The following is an 18,576-nucleotide window of genomic DNA, read 5'->3' as shown; positions in this document are numbered from 1 at the left end:
AATCGGTAAAAATGAAGTAAAATTCATAGGATTTCTCCTATTTTTGTTTAATCTGACAGGTGCTTGCACACCGAATAGCGTGTTGTTGAAAAAGTTCTAGAATTAGGTCATTGGGCTAAGGCTGCTGCTTGGCCCTAAGTGTTTTTTGCACATAAATTGAGTAAATATCATCCGATTTTGCTAGTTTGCTAAACGCAATTTTAAAGATGAACACTTTCAGTAAATTTGAACATGCCGCTCTTGGGCTAGGCGAGCAACAATGTCAAGTACTCAATAGGCTTGAGGAAGCATTTTGAAAAGGGACGCACAAGGGTTGCAGAAGTATTAGGGTTACAGGCGTATTAGGCCTGAGGACGTATTGTGGTAACGGACGAAATAGATTTACGGGTCGTACGGGGCCCGTCGAAGCAAACGCTCCGACTGTTCTGATACCTTGTTTTTTATATTTATTAAAACCATTTTTTCCGTTCTATATCGCATCGAATGTACAGCATTGAACTATCATTCAATGTAAAATTAAACCAATGCGATAAGACGTGTTTGATGATAATGATGAGTGTTGTTTGCAATTTTATTTTTATTGTCTAACCGTTGTTATATTTTAGGGAGGCGGTTCTTCATTGAAGTAATATTTCGGATTTATGACAACGATATAAAATTTTGCATTAACGTAATTGACTATTCGTATGAGTTGTACAAATTATTGTCATTGACAATTTTTGATTAGACACAAAAATAATTCTGACGCAAGTTTTACCTGGTGTTTCCTGGAACAGTATCTTTGCTGTCAGATCAGGCGGTTACATTGATGCATTGAAACTAGTGTATAGTGTGAATAACGACAAAGAAAACCACTTTACCGACACAAGTTTTGCCAGATGTTTTCACGAAATATATGATTTCTGGGAATGAGAATCTTTGATTCAAGGCATAATCGTAACCCTTTCGTTTACAGGTCAATCGATTGAAAAACAGCTGAAGCAAGCTCATGTCTGCATTTCAGTTGATGTTTTGATGACTTTTGAAAATTCTGTACACTTTTCTGTGCCTACGTCTACCTCGACTTCAACTTCTTTGCCCCTCCCCCTAAAACTCTAAATAAATCTTTACTATCAATTGCGAAAATTTACTACCTCTAAAAATGTGCGCAATTTTGGTGGCTTTTCGGTTTAATAATCTAAATTACAGCATTTATTGCCGATAAAAATGTAGCGCCTGCTGTTTCGGAAATCAAATTATTGATAAAAAATAATTACAAATTGGGTCAGATTGTTATTTAATTGGCCAATCAATTTCTATAAATACAAGAGATTGCATAAAACATCATAATAAGAAAGTGATTGAGGTGGTAATGGATTCGGATGATGGATAATTTCGCTTAGAGGTAAACTACACACTTCACATTGGTCTTTCATCTCTACCAGTTGGTCCAAAACAATACATTCTACGAAACATTAAATTATTAAGGGCCGGCGTCAAACGGTAAATCTTTTTAGTCGTATTCATCCAACATTGTAAAACCCGGAAATATACAGTTATCGCACTCACTTATTGTCGGTGTCAATGATTTCGGATATAAGATCCATACCTGAGTGCTTCATAGTACAATGCGATAAATTACACACTTGTCTATATGTTACTCAACAAAAAATATATCACGACAATGAAAATCAGATACACTGCCATTAAAATTGTAAAGATTAGATAAAAAAGTTAATTAATTAGCTCTGTAAAATATATTTTCATGAACGGGAATAAAAACTTACTTTTGTTTCTCCAGTCAGTTGTTACAAGAGCACGTAGTTTCTAGTTCAAAAACAATTTTTTTTTTAAAATGTGTACTAATTGTATAAGATCTGGACTTGCTGCTTTTCTCATTTTAGCAGCAATTTGTTGTTCCAGAAGTGGTAAATGTATTTGCAATACAAAATTTTTAATGAGTCTGGATGTTAATTAAAATCGGAAATGGATTTACCGGGAAATTTCGATTCCGATGTAAACAACGTTTACCACTATACTGATCACCATTTCTGACAGGCAAACACGTTTTTTAGTGCACAATGTGGATTTTTGTTCAATTATTTTTATAAATGACTTAATCATCATTGCAGAGTGGATAACTATCGAGTGTCGGTAAACAATTCCCGGCGTCTTGTTGTCAGAATATTGTATCATTATGGACGAAACTTTATGCATCTTCTAAATATATTCGAAATGTGAATTCGGTTTGCAGCATGAAACCAGACATTTATACTCAGAATATTGTTCATTCATGGACATTAAAATAAATTTATGTGCGGTGTGGTGTCGGAGATGCTAAAATGTCCTTTAATTATTTGAAAAGTACTTAAAGTTTACAATTTTAAGATTGAAAGCACTTCAATCAGGACACAAGAACTACCACAAGAAAGTTTTTATTTTGTGACCAAAGATCCGATGTAGTTGATGTTAAATCTGAAGATAATTTTCTGCGCCTTAGGTTAGACTTGCATTATAAAAATGTTTTCATTTTTCGTTTCCCAACGATACTTTTTAAAGACTGACTATATAAGGCGAACGATCCACCAACATTAATACACTTTCTTTTATTTATATATGAAATAATTCATTATGGCAAGCAAGATACAGTGTTGTGTGTCCTGTACATTTGTGCATATAAAAATAAATTTTAACGATACTTTTGTAGTCGATTTTGATGTGGTATAGATAAAACATGAAAATTGCTGCTGTGAGAATGATACTTATGTTTTAAAATTGTGAGTCTCTGCAATGTTAACAGCTACTCGGATATTTTTGAGCGATTTTGATAACATTTTTACAGCCAAAGAACGGAAATTTTAAAATTTGACTTCTAGAAATGTCTTTCAACGGATTTGATCGGATTTAATTTCAGACAAATCGTTGAAGTGTTAAGTTACTGTTCTCCAGGACTTATGATTCCACTATTACCAAAACTTGATTGAAAGTAGTGGAGTAGAGAAGTGTTGGCAACAGGGTGTTGGCCCTTAGCATTAACGATCGGATGTCAGACGTCAAAAAGAGTCCAAATTTTCATACATGTATGCGTGTACATGTGCATGTGTTGTGTGTTTTAACTCGCACTGGAAAGCATATAACTCCTGTCTTAACAATCTCTTGCAAAGCGAATTCTGAGACCATTAGCATTCAAATATTTTCCGTTTTGATGACGGTTGTCATTATTTATCGATAACTATTACAGGAATAAACGGCGACTTGTGACTAACGCGGTCTTATATGTATAGCTAGAAGCATATGTTCAATAAATGAAGTACAAGATTTAAAATCGATCACTCTTAAGAATACTTTAGTCAAAATGTAGTAATAGATGCGACTGTTCACATGTGCGTCAATTTATGAAATCTCTGTGCTACTGAAATGTTGAGAAGTTTTAGTAACTTTTAAGTGCTAAACACCATCGAATTCTTCTAGAAAATTGTCTGTTTACTAAGACTGAGTGGAACAATGTATAATAATAGAAAAATAAAACCAGAAGAATTTTTTCCGACTTGGACTAATCAACTCCAATTAATTTCTTTTCCAGCTTTCGCATATGACTTAAGAATAATCGGAGGTCAAATTGCACAACAAAGTGCTGTAGCTCACCAAGTAATTTTTTCTCTTTAAATTTGAGCTTAATTGGTTGAACATTTGAAAACGAATTTAAAGGTGTCCATTCGTCTAGCAGAACGAGAACGTGAAGGTGAAGGATTTGGATTTATATGTGGCGGTAGTTTGATTTCCGCAAATGCGGTATTAACAGCTGCTCATTGTATGTTTCGTGGTGAAAATGCAACAATGTAAATGGCAATATGGCAGTTAGGGCACAATTTTACTGTTTTAGACTCAATCTCTAATTTCTGTTTCAGGCAACATCGGCCAGAAGATCTTATGATTGTAATGGGTTCGTTGCTGTTAAACACAACAACCAATTTCACCATTTACAGAAATGTGTCCAAAATCATAGTCCATGAAAATTACACCATAAATTATGTAAATGACATAGCAATTATACTGTTCAACGACAGTTTAATTTTCAATGAGGCTGTCAGACCGATTCGTATTGCCGAGAAAGGTGTTAACGAGTTAACTATGTGCGAGGTGTCTGGATGGGGATCAACGGAATACGTCAGTGTGATATTATTATGAAGCTTTCACAAAACATGAATATGAAAACTGAGTTTATTTTATAGAACATTTACGGTTCGCAACCAAGTAATACTCTTTTGACAGCTACGGTGCCAATTGTCAGCTTAATGGATTGTACAAATAGTTTTGGTAGCTATATACAACCCGGCATGATTTGTGCTGGATATTATTTGGAAGGCGGTGTGGATGCATGTCAGGTAAGAATTATCGAATTGCAATGAATTACAAACACAGTCTATCTTTGAGAAAAAAAATTTCCACAATTTTCTTGGGTTCTTGAACACTTCCTTTTTGCGAATATTTTAGACAGTTCAAGATAAATCGAAGCTAATCGAAGGCGTAAAAAGCATCGCAAATTTTCTTGTTAGCAAAGATGGGAACATAAAGGATGTTAGGTTTTAAGTTTCAACCAAAATACAAAAAAAAAACTTTCACAAATTTGCGCTGATTGGGAAAAAAATAAAAAATAAAATTTCTGCGAAATCCGCAGTAATTTAATTTTTTCCAGCCAAAATGGAGCAACCTTCTAGAGCCAACAGACTTAAAGGCAAATATCATTCATAAAAAAGCGCGAGAAAATGTTTGTAAATTGTTTGGATATGCTGACAATCTAGTTACTTACTCTAAAAAGAAACCGGGAAGTCATTATCCGTGCTGATAATAGTAGAGAAAAGAATGAAGTTTTGCAATTAAAATTATTTTACTCGGGTTCCAGTAGTAAACATATTAATACCCCGAATAGTCAGCCGTACCAGTAATCACTTTAAAATTTTTTAAATCAATAAATGAAACTTTTTTTTTCAATAATATTAAATAACATTTCAAACAAGTTTTACCTTATATACGAGAAGCCAAGCATTAATAGATCCGACCGAAGTTTCGAATAGCTATACAAACTTTTGTTTAGCTTATACATTTTCATGTTTTTCCATAAAACGTTCGAAAAGTAAGAAGAAAAAAATTACAAAAGCTCTTTGAAGAGCTTAATAACATTCACGGATCGTTATTCGTTCCATAGAGCAAAAACCCATTCATTGTATTATGAATACGAACTGCAATGGATTAACTGAGATTTGCATTTTGATTTAAAGGGCGATTCTGGCGGGCCGCTCGTTTGTGACAATGTACTGACGGGCGTTGTATCATTTGGAAATGGTTGCGCTTTTCCATACTTCCCTGGTGTATACACAGATGTAAGATATTATCGAGATTGGATAACAGAAAAGAGCAGCAGTGAAATTGTGACGAGTAGTGTATTGCTGTTAGTATTAAGTGTGTTTTATGTACTGTACTAAATGAGAATATCACGATTATAAATTCAGGCTAAACAATAAAAATGAAGTACGATGATTAATAGTTAATCATACAACCGAGTGATAAATGCTTTTTAGGCACTAGATGTGAAGATAGTGCAATACACATCGTGTGCCTAAAAAAGCATTTATCATCGAGTTGTATACAACGTTTTTCGCAATAAGAACAACGGAAAGTCCAACTTTTCGTCACTTGTTGCGAAAATTAACATTTGCACTGGTTATTATGTGAGCGCTTTGTCTTTTTTAAATTATCTGATCAACTACTACCACTCTTACGACCTTATTTGATTTCTGTTTTACATCCACGATACATGGATCTATATAAAAACAGTTCAGCAGGGAACGTCGATGCACACAATATTCATACTTCCACAGGTAATCAAAAACTCTCCAACTTCGTTGTAAGGCTTGATTTCCACAACCTGTACCAGATGGCAAGCATTTGACCAGTATTATTATTGGTTCTATTACTTCCATCGATCAAAGTATTTTTAATCTGTTGATTTCAAATCTTGTACTTCAATTCTCTTAACATGCATTGCATCATGCATCATTAAAGAACCATATTAACGAGAGCTTGTCATTATTTTTGTCGTCGTTCTCGATAACAGATGAATAGCCGTATATGACAGGTTAAAATGTAAGCGCAACGGAGTGCTTTTTTCATAGATGGAAATCAAGACTAATTTTCCTCCGAAATTTTTTTATTTATCCTCATTGCTTAGACAAGTGGAAATCAATAATCGATTTAACCTGTTACAGACGGATGCCATCTGTTATCGACAACGACAGCAATAATAAACGACAAGCTCTGACTAATCAGGTCTTATATAGCAAAATCTTCGATCAAATGAAGTAATAGTTTGAAGTTTGAATAGTAAAACTGTTACTATGCTAGCCAAAAATAAGTTCTACGATTCTTTAAAAATGAAAAGCTACCAGTACGAATAAATGTATTAAAAATCATTTGTTAACAGTGCAAAAGAGTTAAAAATATGTTAGTATTGTGGCTATTCTAGGCACATAATGATATGTGAATCCTTCCAAGCTTTATCTTTAGTTCGACAATGAATTATCGATAATTTTATTCGATTAAGAATAAATCCAAAGTTTTCTAAAAATCACCCAGTCATAAAAATTGTAAGGAAATTTATCTAGCAAGTGTACTGACCTACACACGCAAAGAAAATTTATTATGCTTGCGAGAATAATAACTGCTGCAAATATAGACTCAATCACAGTTAATTTAATGAAAAAAATTAAATTCACGGCAAGTGTGAATATGAAGAAAAATAATTATTTAACCGAAAACACCTCAATTATAATTGCATTTCTCTCCGGTATTCCTCTCTGGTATTCTCTGTAATCGCCAAAAATATTTTATTTCTTTGTGTGTACGGTGAAAATTTACGCGACGAAACGGAAAAAAAATATTTTTTTTTATTATTATGACGAAGCGAGACAATTTACTCTATTAGCTTAGATATTTTTGTGAGCATAAAAACATTAAAGATTTAATGACCTGTTCAGCACACATTAGACATAATGCATTGGTCTGTTTAGCATAGTCAAGATGTAAATGCTCACTGTGAGTAAAACAATAATATAGCTACACCCGTCGGAAAAGACTAAACAATTTCTTGTGTCACCAGCCGATAAGAATACTTAAAAGTGTCAAAGTCTTCCTGAGTAGCTATTCAAAAGCCACTTTATTGATCTATATGAATTGTACACACACAAAAAAATAGTTAGACACCGTTGAAGAGCTATTAATTCGTAACATTCTTTCAAATGGCTTCGTATAAAAAACTGTTGTACATGCTTCTTGTGAAGGTTTTCCGTTTACAGATAATTCCAGACTATACAGTTAAGTCACGTACAGCACCATGGAATAAGTACCGAAAAAAAAATAATTCTTGCAACAAATGACACACAAACAAAAACATGCAGATCTCTTAGTTTACCGTATGTGCATACAAGTGCGTGCACAGGAAAATTGTTCATCTAACATTTTACATGTGAGCTTCAGCACACACAAAAAAAAACAACGCCAGTTGAAATCTAACGTTCAACAAGTGAACATTTTCCATGTAAAATGAGTTTGACAAATTTACTAAAGTCAACTGGTGGCATAATTTCATCAGCGAAAAACCAGTATGGTGACATTGAACGAATGTTTCAAGGATATGCCCATAATCCATACATTACTCAACCGTCGGAAATGTACGATAATGCCTACTATCCGGGCTACATGTGAGTATATCTTTCATCGAATGTTCTACGTTTTGGACACCGAAACCAATAGATTTTGCTGAAACTAATCACCTAAAACAATCAACTAAATCCGTATTTATATCGTACGTCGATTTATTGCGAAAGGAAATTCGTTTTCACAGCTTTTCGCATATTTCGTCACAAAGAAAACTTTAGTTGGGATTTTCAGGTGATTGTTCAGCATTTGTACGGCGACCAAAATTGATGTATGTAAATGAACGTTCGCGATTTTCAATTTATTTCTGACTTAATTACAGTCCTAACAATCCACACGGCTACGGACTGAAATACGGCTCATCAGCTCCTGCTGGTGGATATGGGTAAATAAACGCAAGATTCGACTCCATAAATCGTTCATTTATTACAATTCGAAATTGTAGACATGACCAAGGCTATGGAGGTGGTGGTGGAGGAGGAGGAGGACATCATTATCAACCTCCTCACGACACATATGCTGAAGTCCATTCTTACGGTGGAGGTTACAGTCACGCTCAGCCGCGTCACAAAAGTAAAGGCAACTCTTCAGCTATGTCCGCACTCACATTGCTAGCATTTTTATTCTTCCTGAACATTCTTCAAAGTTGTTTAAAGGAGCACATGTTGGCAATGAATCCAACAGTAAGTTGTACATCGAGATTGAGGTGTATCACATGTTGTGCCACATTGTTGTGGTATTGAGGTGTATATAGACAGGGCTAAACGAACTAAAATAATTTTGTGTGGTTTATGAACCGTTTAATATGAGTTGAAGTGGCTGTGTGTTACTAAGAAAGGTATGATTTCATACAATTTTTTTTTTAAATCAGTTAGTCGTCTCTTATCGACTGCACAAACAAAAATAGACAATAAGCTCGAGTGAATATATGCTAAAATTGATGAAGTAAAAGATTGTGTATCAAACGACGTTTGTTAAGAGGCTAAAAACTTCACTCGATCACCCGAAATATTATACACCTCAATATCAGCAATAATGTTGCAGAATGAACTAATTAATTCAAAACCAAAATCATTTCCCAGGTAATGGTTATGACCGCTGGTGCATCACGCAGTAAGGCCATTATGCGTGAAAATTTAGATAAAGGCGACGCTGATCTCAAGGATACAACTTTGGATCCAATTACAACTGGTGACGGTGATGAATTTGAAAGTGATTCACAATTTCCCAAATCTGATTACATTTATCGGAAATTTTTCAACGAATCGGACATCAAGTACCAGAATGCTAATAATTTTTACACGCGGAGACCTCACCGATCATAAGAGGGTTTTTATAAATAAGTATAAACTAGAGAACAGGCTCTATTCGATTGTTGTTTACAGAAAACCTTCGAAAAACTGTACCGCTATCAATACCCTTGATAGATGTATCCATTGGTGGAAAACTGTAAACAACAGTAGAATATAGAGCGGCAGAGCAGCAGTTTCATTTTCTTTACATTAAAAATTTTCTAATGTTAACGATTAGTAAATAAATGAACACATGAACGGAAGAGATGTTAGTGGCAATCTGAGATTGTGATCTGTCGTAATTTTTATTTGGATGGTAATAATCGAACGTTATTAGTTTTGGGTTGAGCGTTAAAAATAATTCCATTTACCAATATTTCCATCTTATTGGTACCAATTTGATGATAATAACGGTAGCGAGAATTAAAATATTTGTAAAAGGAAAAATTCCAATGGTCGTCGATCAAAAAATATTGGTCGAATATAATTTCCCATTTTTATTTGTCGTAATTGTTATCAATTTTTAAGCCTCGTACAAAGTAGAGTAGACTCTAAGTTTTTGCAAATTAATTTAATTTTTATTAATTTAACCTTTTAGACACGGCAGACGTATTGTAATCATTAAATTTGTCTTTTTGTTTGTTTAAAGTATCGTTTAGTGTTTGACAAAAAATCGATCCATTCAATATTTTGTATCAAATATTTCGCTATAAAAGAACACTGGGCAGAGTGCATCTAACATTTTTGACTTTGCTGTCGATGATCAAAACATTTGTTTTTCTCCGAACAAATGTCGAGTCGTTACAGAGGCAAAATATTTTTTTGTGTGGATCGATCAAAAGTTACATGATGTTAGAGCCATTTAAAAATTAGAGAGTTTAGAAAACAAGTAAGACTTGACAATATTTTGTCCACCGTTGAAGGTTGAAGCTTGTTGTTCAGGAGAGAATGTGAACTATTCAATTGGATAATTAAATGATATGTCACATTAGCGAATTATAAGAATAATGACAGTTGCATTTTCTTGCCGACAGTGGTAAGTGCTTCATTTTTACTTTTCGATTTTATTTACATTTTTCTTAGAATTTGCTATTGTCACACGTCCTCTTTCCATATTTAACGATTCAATTATTGTCCAACAATCGCATCGATAATAGGGTTTTAGCATGTCAAATAGTGAACTGGTTAATATTTACCCCGGTAATAGAACTGATTTTCAAAATTTTGCACCAACAACTCTGCTGCTCTTTTGCTCATTTTTAAACATAAAAAAACTGTTCAATCTGTGAATCGCATGAATTTCTAGTTTCCCCAGTGGTCACATTAATAAATCAGCAGTCATACTTACACCACACCGGTATTCTCTTCTCAATGCATATTCTGTATCGGTTAAATATACTTTCCGTATGACGGAACTTTTATTGCAAGCAGCCCCGTGAATAATGCATACCTTTTCTCGCGTGTGTGTTCCGGTGTGTTCCGTGAATCTATGAAACCGCAGTTATTGTGTGCATATATATTCATCTAACAGAGTTTGCAGCGAAAATCTTACAACGGTTATCCCACTTTTCACAATTAAAATTTTTATTCTAAATTTTAATGTAACACAAACGTTACAATTTTCATGGCTGCTTTCAAAGACTGATGGCGTCGCTTTCAAATATTCTCTTCATTTGTTTTTTTTTTGTGTGAATGTTCACAGAATCACAGTCATAACATTACAAAAGCCAAAACATATAAAAATAAAGTGAAAGACATTTGTACAGCAAAACGTGTTGAAGACGAAAAAACTGTTTCCCCTGTAATTATACAAAAGGAAAAATTATTTCGAAATTTGAAAACTACCATATTCGTTGGTGTCATTATAATCTTACATTGCTTTGCTATTGCTCGGTCGCAACAGCATTCCCTTATTTCCGTGTATAATATGCAAGAGCCAGTTCTGGGTTTACATGATTCGCCCACATAGCAAGAATGTGGCAGCCAAGGAAACTGTTCTGTAATTAAAGTTTAAATTCGGAATTATAATGGAAATTTGCAAATGTAACGGACAATTTTGAGTGCATGGCGATGGCGTTGAAAGTTTGAATTTCTTGCATGATCGAAATAAAAAATTTTGGTATTACAAAGTTGTCGCATTATGTTCAACTCATTCATACAATTCATTCATTCTACACGATTTCAAAATTTTTACGTTGTCTTATTATAGCATAGGTACAAACAAAGTGTATCAGCCTAATGGCTACAATATAATAATATGTAGGTTAAAAGAATTAGAGAATGAACCGTGTATACAAGCAGCCATTCGGCTAAACCTTTTCACAATGTGTGAAAGATAAACATCACGAAAAATTAGCACAATAATGTCGACTTTTTGTCACATGCAAATATGAAATCTGATCAATGTATGAATTCATCGTTCATCTCACTCATTGACAATGTGTGGCCAGAGCCGTAACTGGAAAGTGTTTTCCGGGTGATGATCACCCGGTAATCACAAGGTTAAATGAGAGTCTTTCACGATATTGCTTTTGGGGGCCGTTCATAAAGTAGGGCGAAAATCAGGATTATTGAGACACTATGCACGTATTTACACATGTAACTCAAAATGTAAGAGAATTAAAAAAAATGTATTGATCCTTCACAGTAGAAACTTCTCTCCCTCCTAGTCGTTTAGTCGTTAGTCGCTTCTAAAGGGATACCTATTGAAGTTGCAGTTATTGTTGCATTTACTTGGATCTGTGGTTCTCTAAAATGTTACATTATTACGAATTGAATGATTCTCATTTAACACAAATGGACAAAGAATAATCAGAATCTATTTTCACATTTTCAAAATATTGGGGACTGCAGGTCTGTATTGTATATTGTAAGTGTAAAGAATCACTTATCGTTATCCAAACATGTAACCTTAGCAGTTAGCCGTGTTAGTAACTGCTGAGATGCTAGAGTGGGGCTGAGCCCCTTAGTATTTACGTCCCGTCTATATATAATACTTGATACTGTGCTCGTACCGATAAAGACACTTTACACATTGAAATTCATTGGCCTAGACTTTTTAAGAGGCGATCCTAGATTTATGTCGACAAAAAAAACTACATGCTCCACATCAAGTACACATTGACTAACTTTACAATGTCGCTATGTCGCGATCCTAGATTTATGTAGAAAACCAAACTACATGCTCGGATCGTATATACAACACTGACTTATTTTTACAATGTCGAATCACGTCTTGAACACGATAGCTTCTAAATTCATTAGTAACGCTTGAGAAAGTCCGATGACATTCGAGGTGTATTGTGAACGAGGAGATGTAAATTGCAGATAAAACTGTAATAAACGATAAAACTTTTATTCTTTTTATATTGAACTGGTTCTGGCCGAGCAAGTGTGACATATATAATGTCGTTACTGATAAATTGCATTTTCTACCTCCGATTCTCTGCAATAATACTTTGGTAACTCAATGCGTCATACTATATGACCGAGCCAAATAAATACACCTTGATGAGGTCGTGCGTGTCTCGAATGATTGTGAACCTCATAGTTAGCATGTCCAAATTAAGTTAAACAATTTAAATATTAATTGTAATAAAGTCGACATTGCAAGTAAATATTGAATTACGATAATGTAATAAAATTATGCAAATTTTTGAGACACAAACCTATTGTTGCATGACATCAGTATTTACATCGTGTCTTTCGCGATCTCGTTCCCGTAAATAAATTGTTTATTGTTATTTTTAACCAATCAGCATATCGAATTGATGCATTTAATTCGGCTTAGATTTTGTTTTATTTTTGTAATTTAGCATAAACGAGATTTGTGGCGAAATGTTGCATTTGTCACACACTATACGTACTGATTTTTTCGCTGAATAGTTTTACGCATAAAATTTTCGGTTTTTCTCGATTCTTAAGTAAAAATATCGCTAAGTCGATTTTATAAAACTAACATTTCGTTCAAGCTGATTACAACGCTAAAATTGTTAATTTAACAATTTCACCGTAAATTATAGCAAAAGAGTAAATTGTTTGAACATTTTACTTCGAAATTTTGGTTTCTTTTCAGCGTATTACCAAGTTTCTGGACATGGACGTATAGTACTCAGATTCAAATGTTATAAAAAAAAAGTTAAGAAAACGGCAAGCATATCACAAGCACAATAGTTATAGAGTCTATTCTTGATCTGTTGATGTTATGTTTCAAGTGACTGGATGCAGAAATCGCTTATTTTATCAAACATTTTTTAGGCATCAATCTGTTTCAGCTGGTCTACTCATACAAACAAAACTGTTTATTTGTACGCTTTTACCACTACCACGCATGTGCGTGTAACTATTTCAAACTATTTCAAACATACAAAGCCAATTTTTTTTGTATGAGTGTATCAGCTGAAAAACAACTGAACCAACATGTCTAAATTAGAGTTCATCTTCTTTTTCGCCGCACTCGATAACAGATGACTTAGTTCCACGAATGTTCAAATGTAATTTATTTAAAAAAAACATGCTGACGTTTACATCATCCGATTTTCGGAACTTTTCACCCTCTTCACCAGCGACCCATTTTTGATAGTGACCAATTTTTAGTTCTAGCTTTTCTATAGACGAATTCGGAATTCATTTTTTCTGATTTAGAAGTGGTTGTGTATCCAACAAAAAATTAGAAAATAAAAATCGAATTATTCTTATACGAAACATGAGAGTCGCAACAGCACCCAAATTAGAAAACATGGCGGAATTAACTTTTCTTCGAGTGTACGTGCAAACATTTCGTTTCTAGCTTACTATTAATTTTCGCTGTTCCCGCAGCTCCCCGAAATTTTATTAAAATCTTATTATTTTACACTAGCCTCTGTTCGGTATGCATGTTCTATGCAGGAAATGATGATTTTATTCAAATTATTTTATTAATCTTAGCAAGGGACAATCAAAGTTTATAAAAAAATCCACGATGATTCATTCACAGCCCGACGCGTTTGCAATTTCTACATGTCTTCATCAAACTGTTCAATAAAATGTTAGGAACACCAAAGGGAGTGTTATTACGTATATGTTCCCGTCAGCACAATATTTTCCATGAATCAGTCATCCAGTTCGGTCTGTTTATTTAAAACTTTGATGAAGTTTGAAGATTATTTCGAAAGAGAAAACTTTAACTAAATCAAACATTGCTCGATGCATCAAAATAAATTAAAGTGCAGTTTTCATCTTCTGTTAAGCTAATCTATAAAATGTTCAAATATTTCGTATTTATAACGGAGTTATGAGACTTCAAAGGTGCTTCAGCATCCGTCTGGTAAAACTCCGAACCAAAAAGTTTCGAATTGACCAACACTTATATGGGCAAGGTTGAGAGTAATTCGGTACACTAATTCTAGAAAATTGTTTCCATATTGCGAACTTTCGATAATACGGTACGTCGTCGACTCGAGGTATCAAGTTTTTATTTACTTGTGCACTTATTCACTTCAAATTGGATAAATCATGTATATTAGACGTGCACTTCAATTCAGTTACCTTTGCCATGTCTGGAATCGCAACAGCAATGATCGTGTAGCATTTCGTTGCCGAGGCAATATTTTAATATAGTACTATTGCATGGGGTACGTGCACACCAGGCCGGTGCCTTTTCTGTGAAGCAAATTTGAATAATGTTAGTGGCCGAAAATGGAAAATCATTTTATATCGGAGTAACTTTTAAGTAGCTCGTCTGCGTGCAATCGAAATGATGTGCCCGCGTCCTTTTCGGTGATGTTGTGTTCGATGAAATACTCGGTGAAATCGTGGACCGATGATGATGCTGCTGATGATCGACCAACGTCGACCGGAAATTTGCCAACAACATCACACAACACCTTGCTCTTTAACATTATAATTAATATCACATTTATTTTATATGCACTCCAGTGTAGTACATCAATCATGATTTATTGAAATTTATTCATAGTTTTCCGATACATTTAATTCATACAGTTTTGTGGTATCTCGTCGTTTCACAATTTTCAAATTACCATTTTGCGTGTCATAAATTTATTTGAAACGAAACAAATTATTTATTGAAGTCATCACCGACTATCGAACATAAGAACGATTCATTGTAGATCATTTTATCAGCAAACAGTGGGTCAACTAGCACAATTTATGTAGAAAATCTATTTCAACTAGTTATCACCTTTAGCACACAGACCGTGCAATGTTAATACATTACACACACGTTCTATTATTTTTATATATATTTTTCGGTGTGTATTTTAATATCGCGCGCGCGGTTACATCCACTTTTCTGTATCGCTTCGCTGCTGAAAGTAATCTGAAATCAATGTAAATTTTAAAGTAAGTTGTGATGTCGTCGCTCGGAATGGAGAAGAAAAAATATGTAGAAAAATTGTGTGTATATCTTTTCAAAAAAAAAGAATTTTATTTATAAAAATTATTGCTAACTTAGAAATGCTAAGCAGATAACCGCATGTTATGCTTATAATATTTTTCGTTTCATTTATATATGCTAGAACACAAAATATTATGTAATTTATGAATAACAATAATGGATAATTGGCGAACTTGTACTGTTTGTGCTTTGAAAAAGTTCATGAAATTATCGAACTAGAAAATATTTAAACAAAAACTAAAAAAAAAAATGGGTCATAAAATTCAAATGTTCTAACTGCTCTAACTGTGCGCGCTCCCGTACACATACGAATTTCAAAATGTAATTGTTAAAAACTTTAATGCTTTCAATTAGAGCAAAATAGTTTCTAGGGTTTAGTCATTAAGCGGAAAATGGTGGAAAGAGATATTTAGATATTTACACCTCTTAAGCTATTATTGCGGTAAACAGAAGTCCGGGAGTTTGTTTTGCGATTGGAACGGATATTGGAGTTTAGATTCTTCGCTTTATCGAAAAGTTTCTTCGAATAATAGAAATAGTTTCTCAAATTCTGCCGTTATCTTGTCATTATGCATTTATCTTAGAATAGAAATAGAAATTCTTCCAAATGCAAGAAGCAGTATACTTACAACGATTTTTGCTTCATGTTAATAGGAAGTAAAGGTTTGATAGCGAGTTTTCAACAGAGGGTAAAAAGTAAGACTGAATGATTCCAGTGATTGCTCCTTGGTTACTTTTCTGTAGAAAGACCTTTTCAAAGTGTAAGATTAGGTACCTCTAACTGTAACTAAATATTGTCAAACACAAAACTTCCTTTTGACCTATTCGTGAAATGTATTTTATTGAATTGCCGTGAATATTTCAACATTAAATTCTGTTTTTTCAGGGTATGTATACCGAACATTAATTCTGCCATAGTGTGCGATATGTGTGACGTCATTATTATTTCCCTAGAGTTGTTAAGTCCTACATTATTATGTCGATAATAAGTTGATCGTTTGCGCCAATACAGTAAAACATTAGATTTATGAATTACCAGTGAATATGCCACGCATAATGCTCTCTTGTATATTACACAGACACTCGTTTTGTGTAATATACACTCTAGTTATTAAGGCTTGTCATATTCTCTGGTACCGTAATGTACTATTATTATTCTGTGCTATTCTATGTTACGGTTGTGCGATGATAACAACAAGGACTATTTTTGGGAAAACATTCCGCCATAGTTTCAGAACTTTTCACATTTTTCCGAATTTTCCAAATGTTTTCAAAAATTAAGGAAAGTAGGCGAAGATCTAGGAAAATGTTTCCCCAAAAATAGTCCCTGGATGATAATGACATGTAATCAACATGTAATAGTACAATAATACGTACGAGCTTCCAAATTTTTATTTTGACAAGTGGTGACGTTGCTCAAACAAGTAATAATTATTACGTATCTGCTGGAAATTTTATTTATCTTGGAAGAGGAAGGTTGTATAGTATACAATGTATAATGCGCCGAAGGCAAAGGATATAATCCTTCTACAATCTAAACGTATTTTCCTGCAGAAACGCATTCGAAATTATTGCTTTGACTACTGCCTTCGACTCGGGCAGCTAACTTTTATCTAGTCAAAACAACAAAATTTCCAAGCAAGTACGTAGTATACTATTATTATTATTTAAGTCTCTCTGACGGGACTAGTTAACATGAAGTGAATTTGTCATATAATATGAGGCTAGTAATATGTATGCTTATTTACGAAGCCCTTAAGTGACAAAGTTAAAATTTTGAAAATTGCCGAGGTTGATGAGCGATTATTTCATTCGGTATTGTCAACCAATTTATCAGAAATCGGTTTTTCTCTCAGTGTATACAGAATGAAGAGAAACGATTCAAAATTGTTAATGTTCTAAACGTAAACGAAGCGATTAACCATAACACTGCATCTGAAGGTTGTTGTTCACTTTGACTTTCTATGAATTACTGTAAGCAGTTAATTTATAAACGAAAACTAATGGCACATAAAATTACGCATTCAGTTAGCGTTATTATTTATATTCAAACAATATTTACTTCCAGTGAATCTGGATTCTGACCAAGAAAAATTTTCATTTTTACATGTTTGAGTTGCGCTAAAAAAACACGACTTTTGTATATACAATGTTGTTGTTCCGGTCGAAATGGTCACATATCCATACTACTTATAAAAAACGGTAAATTGGGGTGGTGATGATTCTTAACAAAATGGAAATGACAATTCACATATTAAGCTACGACAAAACAAATTTAGTTTCATTTTTATACAAATATAAAAAATTTCGATCGACTAAAAAGATTATCATAAATCGACGACGCACAAACAAATAATTACGAGTTAACAGGAATTTCGCAATAATTTACGTTAATCCTCCGTTTAATCGGATATTCAAGAATGAACTGCACATTTTTATGGTGTAAATAATGTAAACAAACATAAAACAGTTGTGGTTTACAAAATGCTTAAATAAACTGATTGTAGATTGAACATTTTATATTGAAAATTAACGAATAGAACGATATGTGGTGTGTTTACTAAATTATTCATTGGTTCACCGAATGGCCTTTAATACGTATATAGTACATATACAACATTGCCACAAATAAGATAAGCAATTTCTATCCATCGACCATATGTACACATTAATTCGTAAAAAAATATTTTCTTCACATATTCTCTAACGTACCAAATATTGTGATCACAGTCGTGGTGGTCAGGTAAACGATAAACTATACGCAAGGAAATTAAAATGTTTGCTCCACCGAAGACAGATTTATGAGTTGTTAATTTTTGCACTTAAACTCACTGTAACAACAAAATGTTTATTTCAAATTTATAGAAAACGAATTTCGAATTCTAATAAAAATGTGTATTCAATTTAATAAATTGATAAGACACTTGGAACAGGCCAAAGGGCCAAATGAAATCGTTGCCAACATGATTACACAAATTTTATGTTGTTATTATTACTCATCAAACGTGATTTCCTTCTTTAACGCATGCGTGTTCGCGATCTCAACCCTACTCGTTACATATATAATACAAAAAAAAACTACGCATGATGTAATTCATAAATACGAATATAGTATACAACCGACAAGGGTTCAACGGTGAGTTTTACATGTGTGCAATCTTCTTTCTTTTGAGTATAATTCATTCAATTCTATAA

The 18,576-nt window shown here is 33.5% G+C and overlaps 3 protein-coding genes across 3 annotated transcripts; 2 read left to right on the top strand and 1 right to left on the bottom strand.

Moving 5' to 3' along the window:
- The first annotated feature begins 1,763 nt into the window (after window positions 1-1,763).
- On the top strand, window positions 1,764-5,536 carry LOC119069973 (trypsin-2-like). The gene is made up of 6 exons (XM_037174216.1): window positions 1,764-1,907; window positions 3,563-3,627; window positions 3,688-3,818; window positions 3,888-4,146; window positions 4,212-4,364; window positions 5,259-5,536. The coding sequence occupies exons 1-6, from the start codon at window positions 1,835-1,837 to the stop codon at window positions 5,460-5,462; spliced, it is 885 nt and encodes a 294-aa protein (XP_037030111.1). The 5' UTR covers window positions 1,764-1,834; the 3' UTR covers window positions 5,463-5,536.
- Window positions 5,537-7,461: 1,925 nt separating this feature from the next.
- LOC119069975 lies at window positions 7,462-9,474 on the top strand. Its single transcript, XM_037174218.1, has 4 exons — window positions 7,462-7,736; window positions 8,015-8,077; window positions 8,138-8,375; window positions 8,775-9,474. Exons 1-4 carry the CDS (start codon window positions 7,579-7,581, stop codon window positions 9,015-9,017), a joined length of 702 nt encoding a protein of 233 aa, XP_037030113.1. The 5' UTR covers window positions 7,462-7,578; the 3' UTR covers window positions 9,018-9,474.
- A 1,070-nt stretch (window positions 9,475-10,544) lies between these two features.
- LOC119069982 lies at window positions 10,545-18,326 on the bottom strand. The gene is made up of 5 exons (XM_037174226.1): window positions 18,094-18,326; window positions 14,689-15,303; window positions 14,511-14,624; window positions 10,859-10,981; window positions 10,545-10,783 (listed from the first exon to the last, which is right to left on the bottom strand). The coding sequence occupies exons 2-5, from the start codon at window positions 14,915-14,917 to the stop codon at window positions 10,695-10,697; spliced, it is 555 nt and encodes a 184-aa protein (XP_037030121.1). The 5' UTR covers window positions 14,918-15,303; window positions 18,094-18,326; the 3' UTR covers window positions 10,545-10,694.
- Window positions 18,327-18,576: the final 250 nt, after the last annotated feature.

This window comes from Bradysia coprophila (assembly GCF_014529535.1).
Source record: "Bradysia coprophila strain Holo2 chromosome X unlocalized genomic scaffold, BU_Bcop_v1 contig_416, whole genome shotgun sequence".
NCBI classification, from domain to species: domain Eukaryota; kingdom Metazoa; phylum Arthropoda; class Insecta; order Diptera; family Sciaridae; genus Bradysia; species Bradysia coprophila.
This window is presented reverse-complemented; position numbering and strand designations above follow the sequence as displayed.

Excerpts from the sequence above, each read along its gene's own strand:
- LOC119069973 (XM_037174216.1), top strand. The coding sequence starts at position 1,835 with ATGTGTACTAATTGTATAAGATCTGGACTTGCTGCTTTTCTCATTTTA. Across the intron at positions 4,147-4,211 it reads GATGGGGATCAACGGAATAC|AACATTTACGGTTCGCAACC; the intron begins GTCAGTGTGATA and ends TTTATTTTATAG. Across the intron at positions 4,365-5,258 it reads GCGGTGTGGATGCATGTCAG|GGCGATTCTGGCGGGCCGCT; the intron begins GTAAGAATTATC and ends TTTGATTTAAAG.
- LOC119069975 (XM_037174218.1), top strand. The coding sequence starts at position 7,579 with ATGAGTTTGACAAATTTACTAAAGTCAACTGGTGGCATAATTTCATCA. Across the intron at positions 8,078-8,137 it reads GCTCCTGCTGGTGGATATGG|ACATGACCAAGGCTATGGAG; the intron begins GTAAATAAACGC and ends TCGAAATTGTAG. Across the intron at positions 8,376-8,774 it reads TGTTGGCAATGAATCCAACA|GTAATGGTTATGACCGCTGG; the intron begins GTAAGTTGTACA and ends ATCATTTCCCAG.
- LOC119069982 (XM_037174226.1), bottom strand. The coding sequence starts at position 14,917 with ATGATTGATGTACTACACTGGAGTGCATATAAAATAAATGTGATATTA. Across the intron at positions 10,982-14,510 it reads CGATTCCAGACATGGCAAAG|AACAGTTTCCTTGGCTGCCA; the intron begins GTAACTGAATTG and ends CTTTAATTACAG. Across the intron at positions 10,784-10,858 it reads CCGAGCAATAGCAAAGCAAT|GGGAAACAGTTTTTTCGTCT; the intron begins GTAAGATTATAA and ends GTATAATTACAG.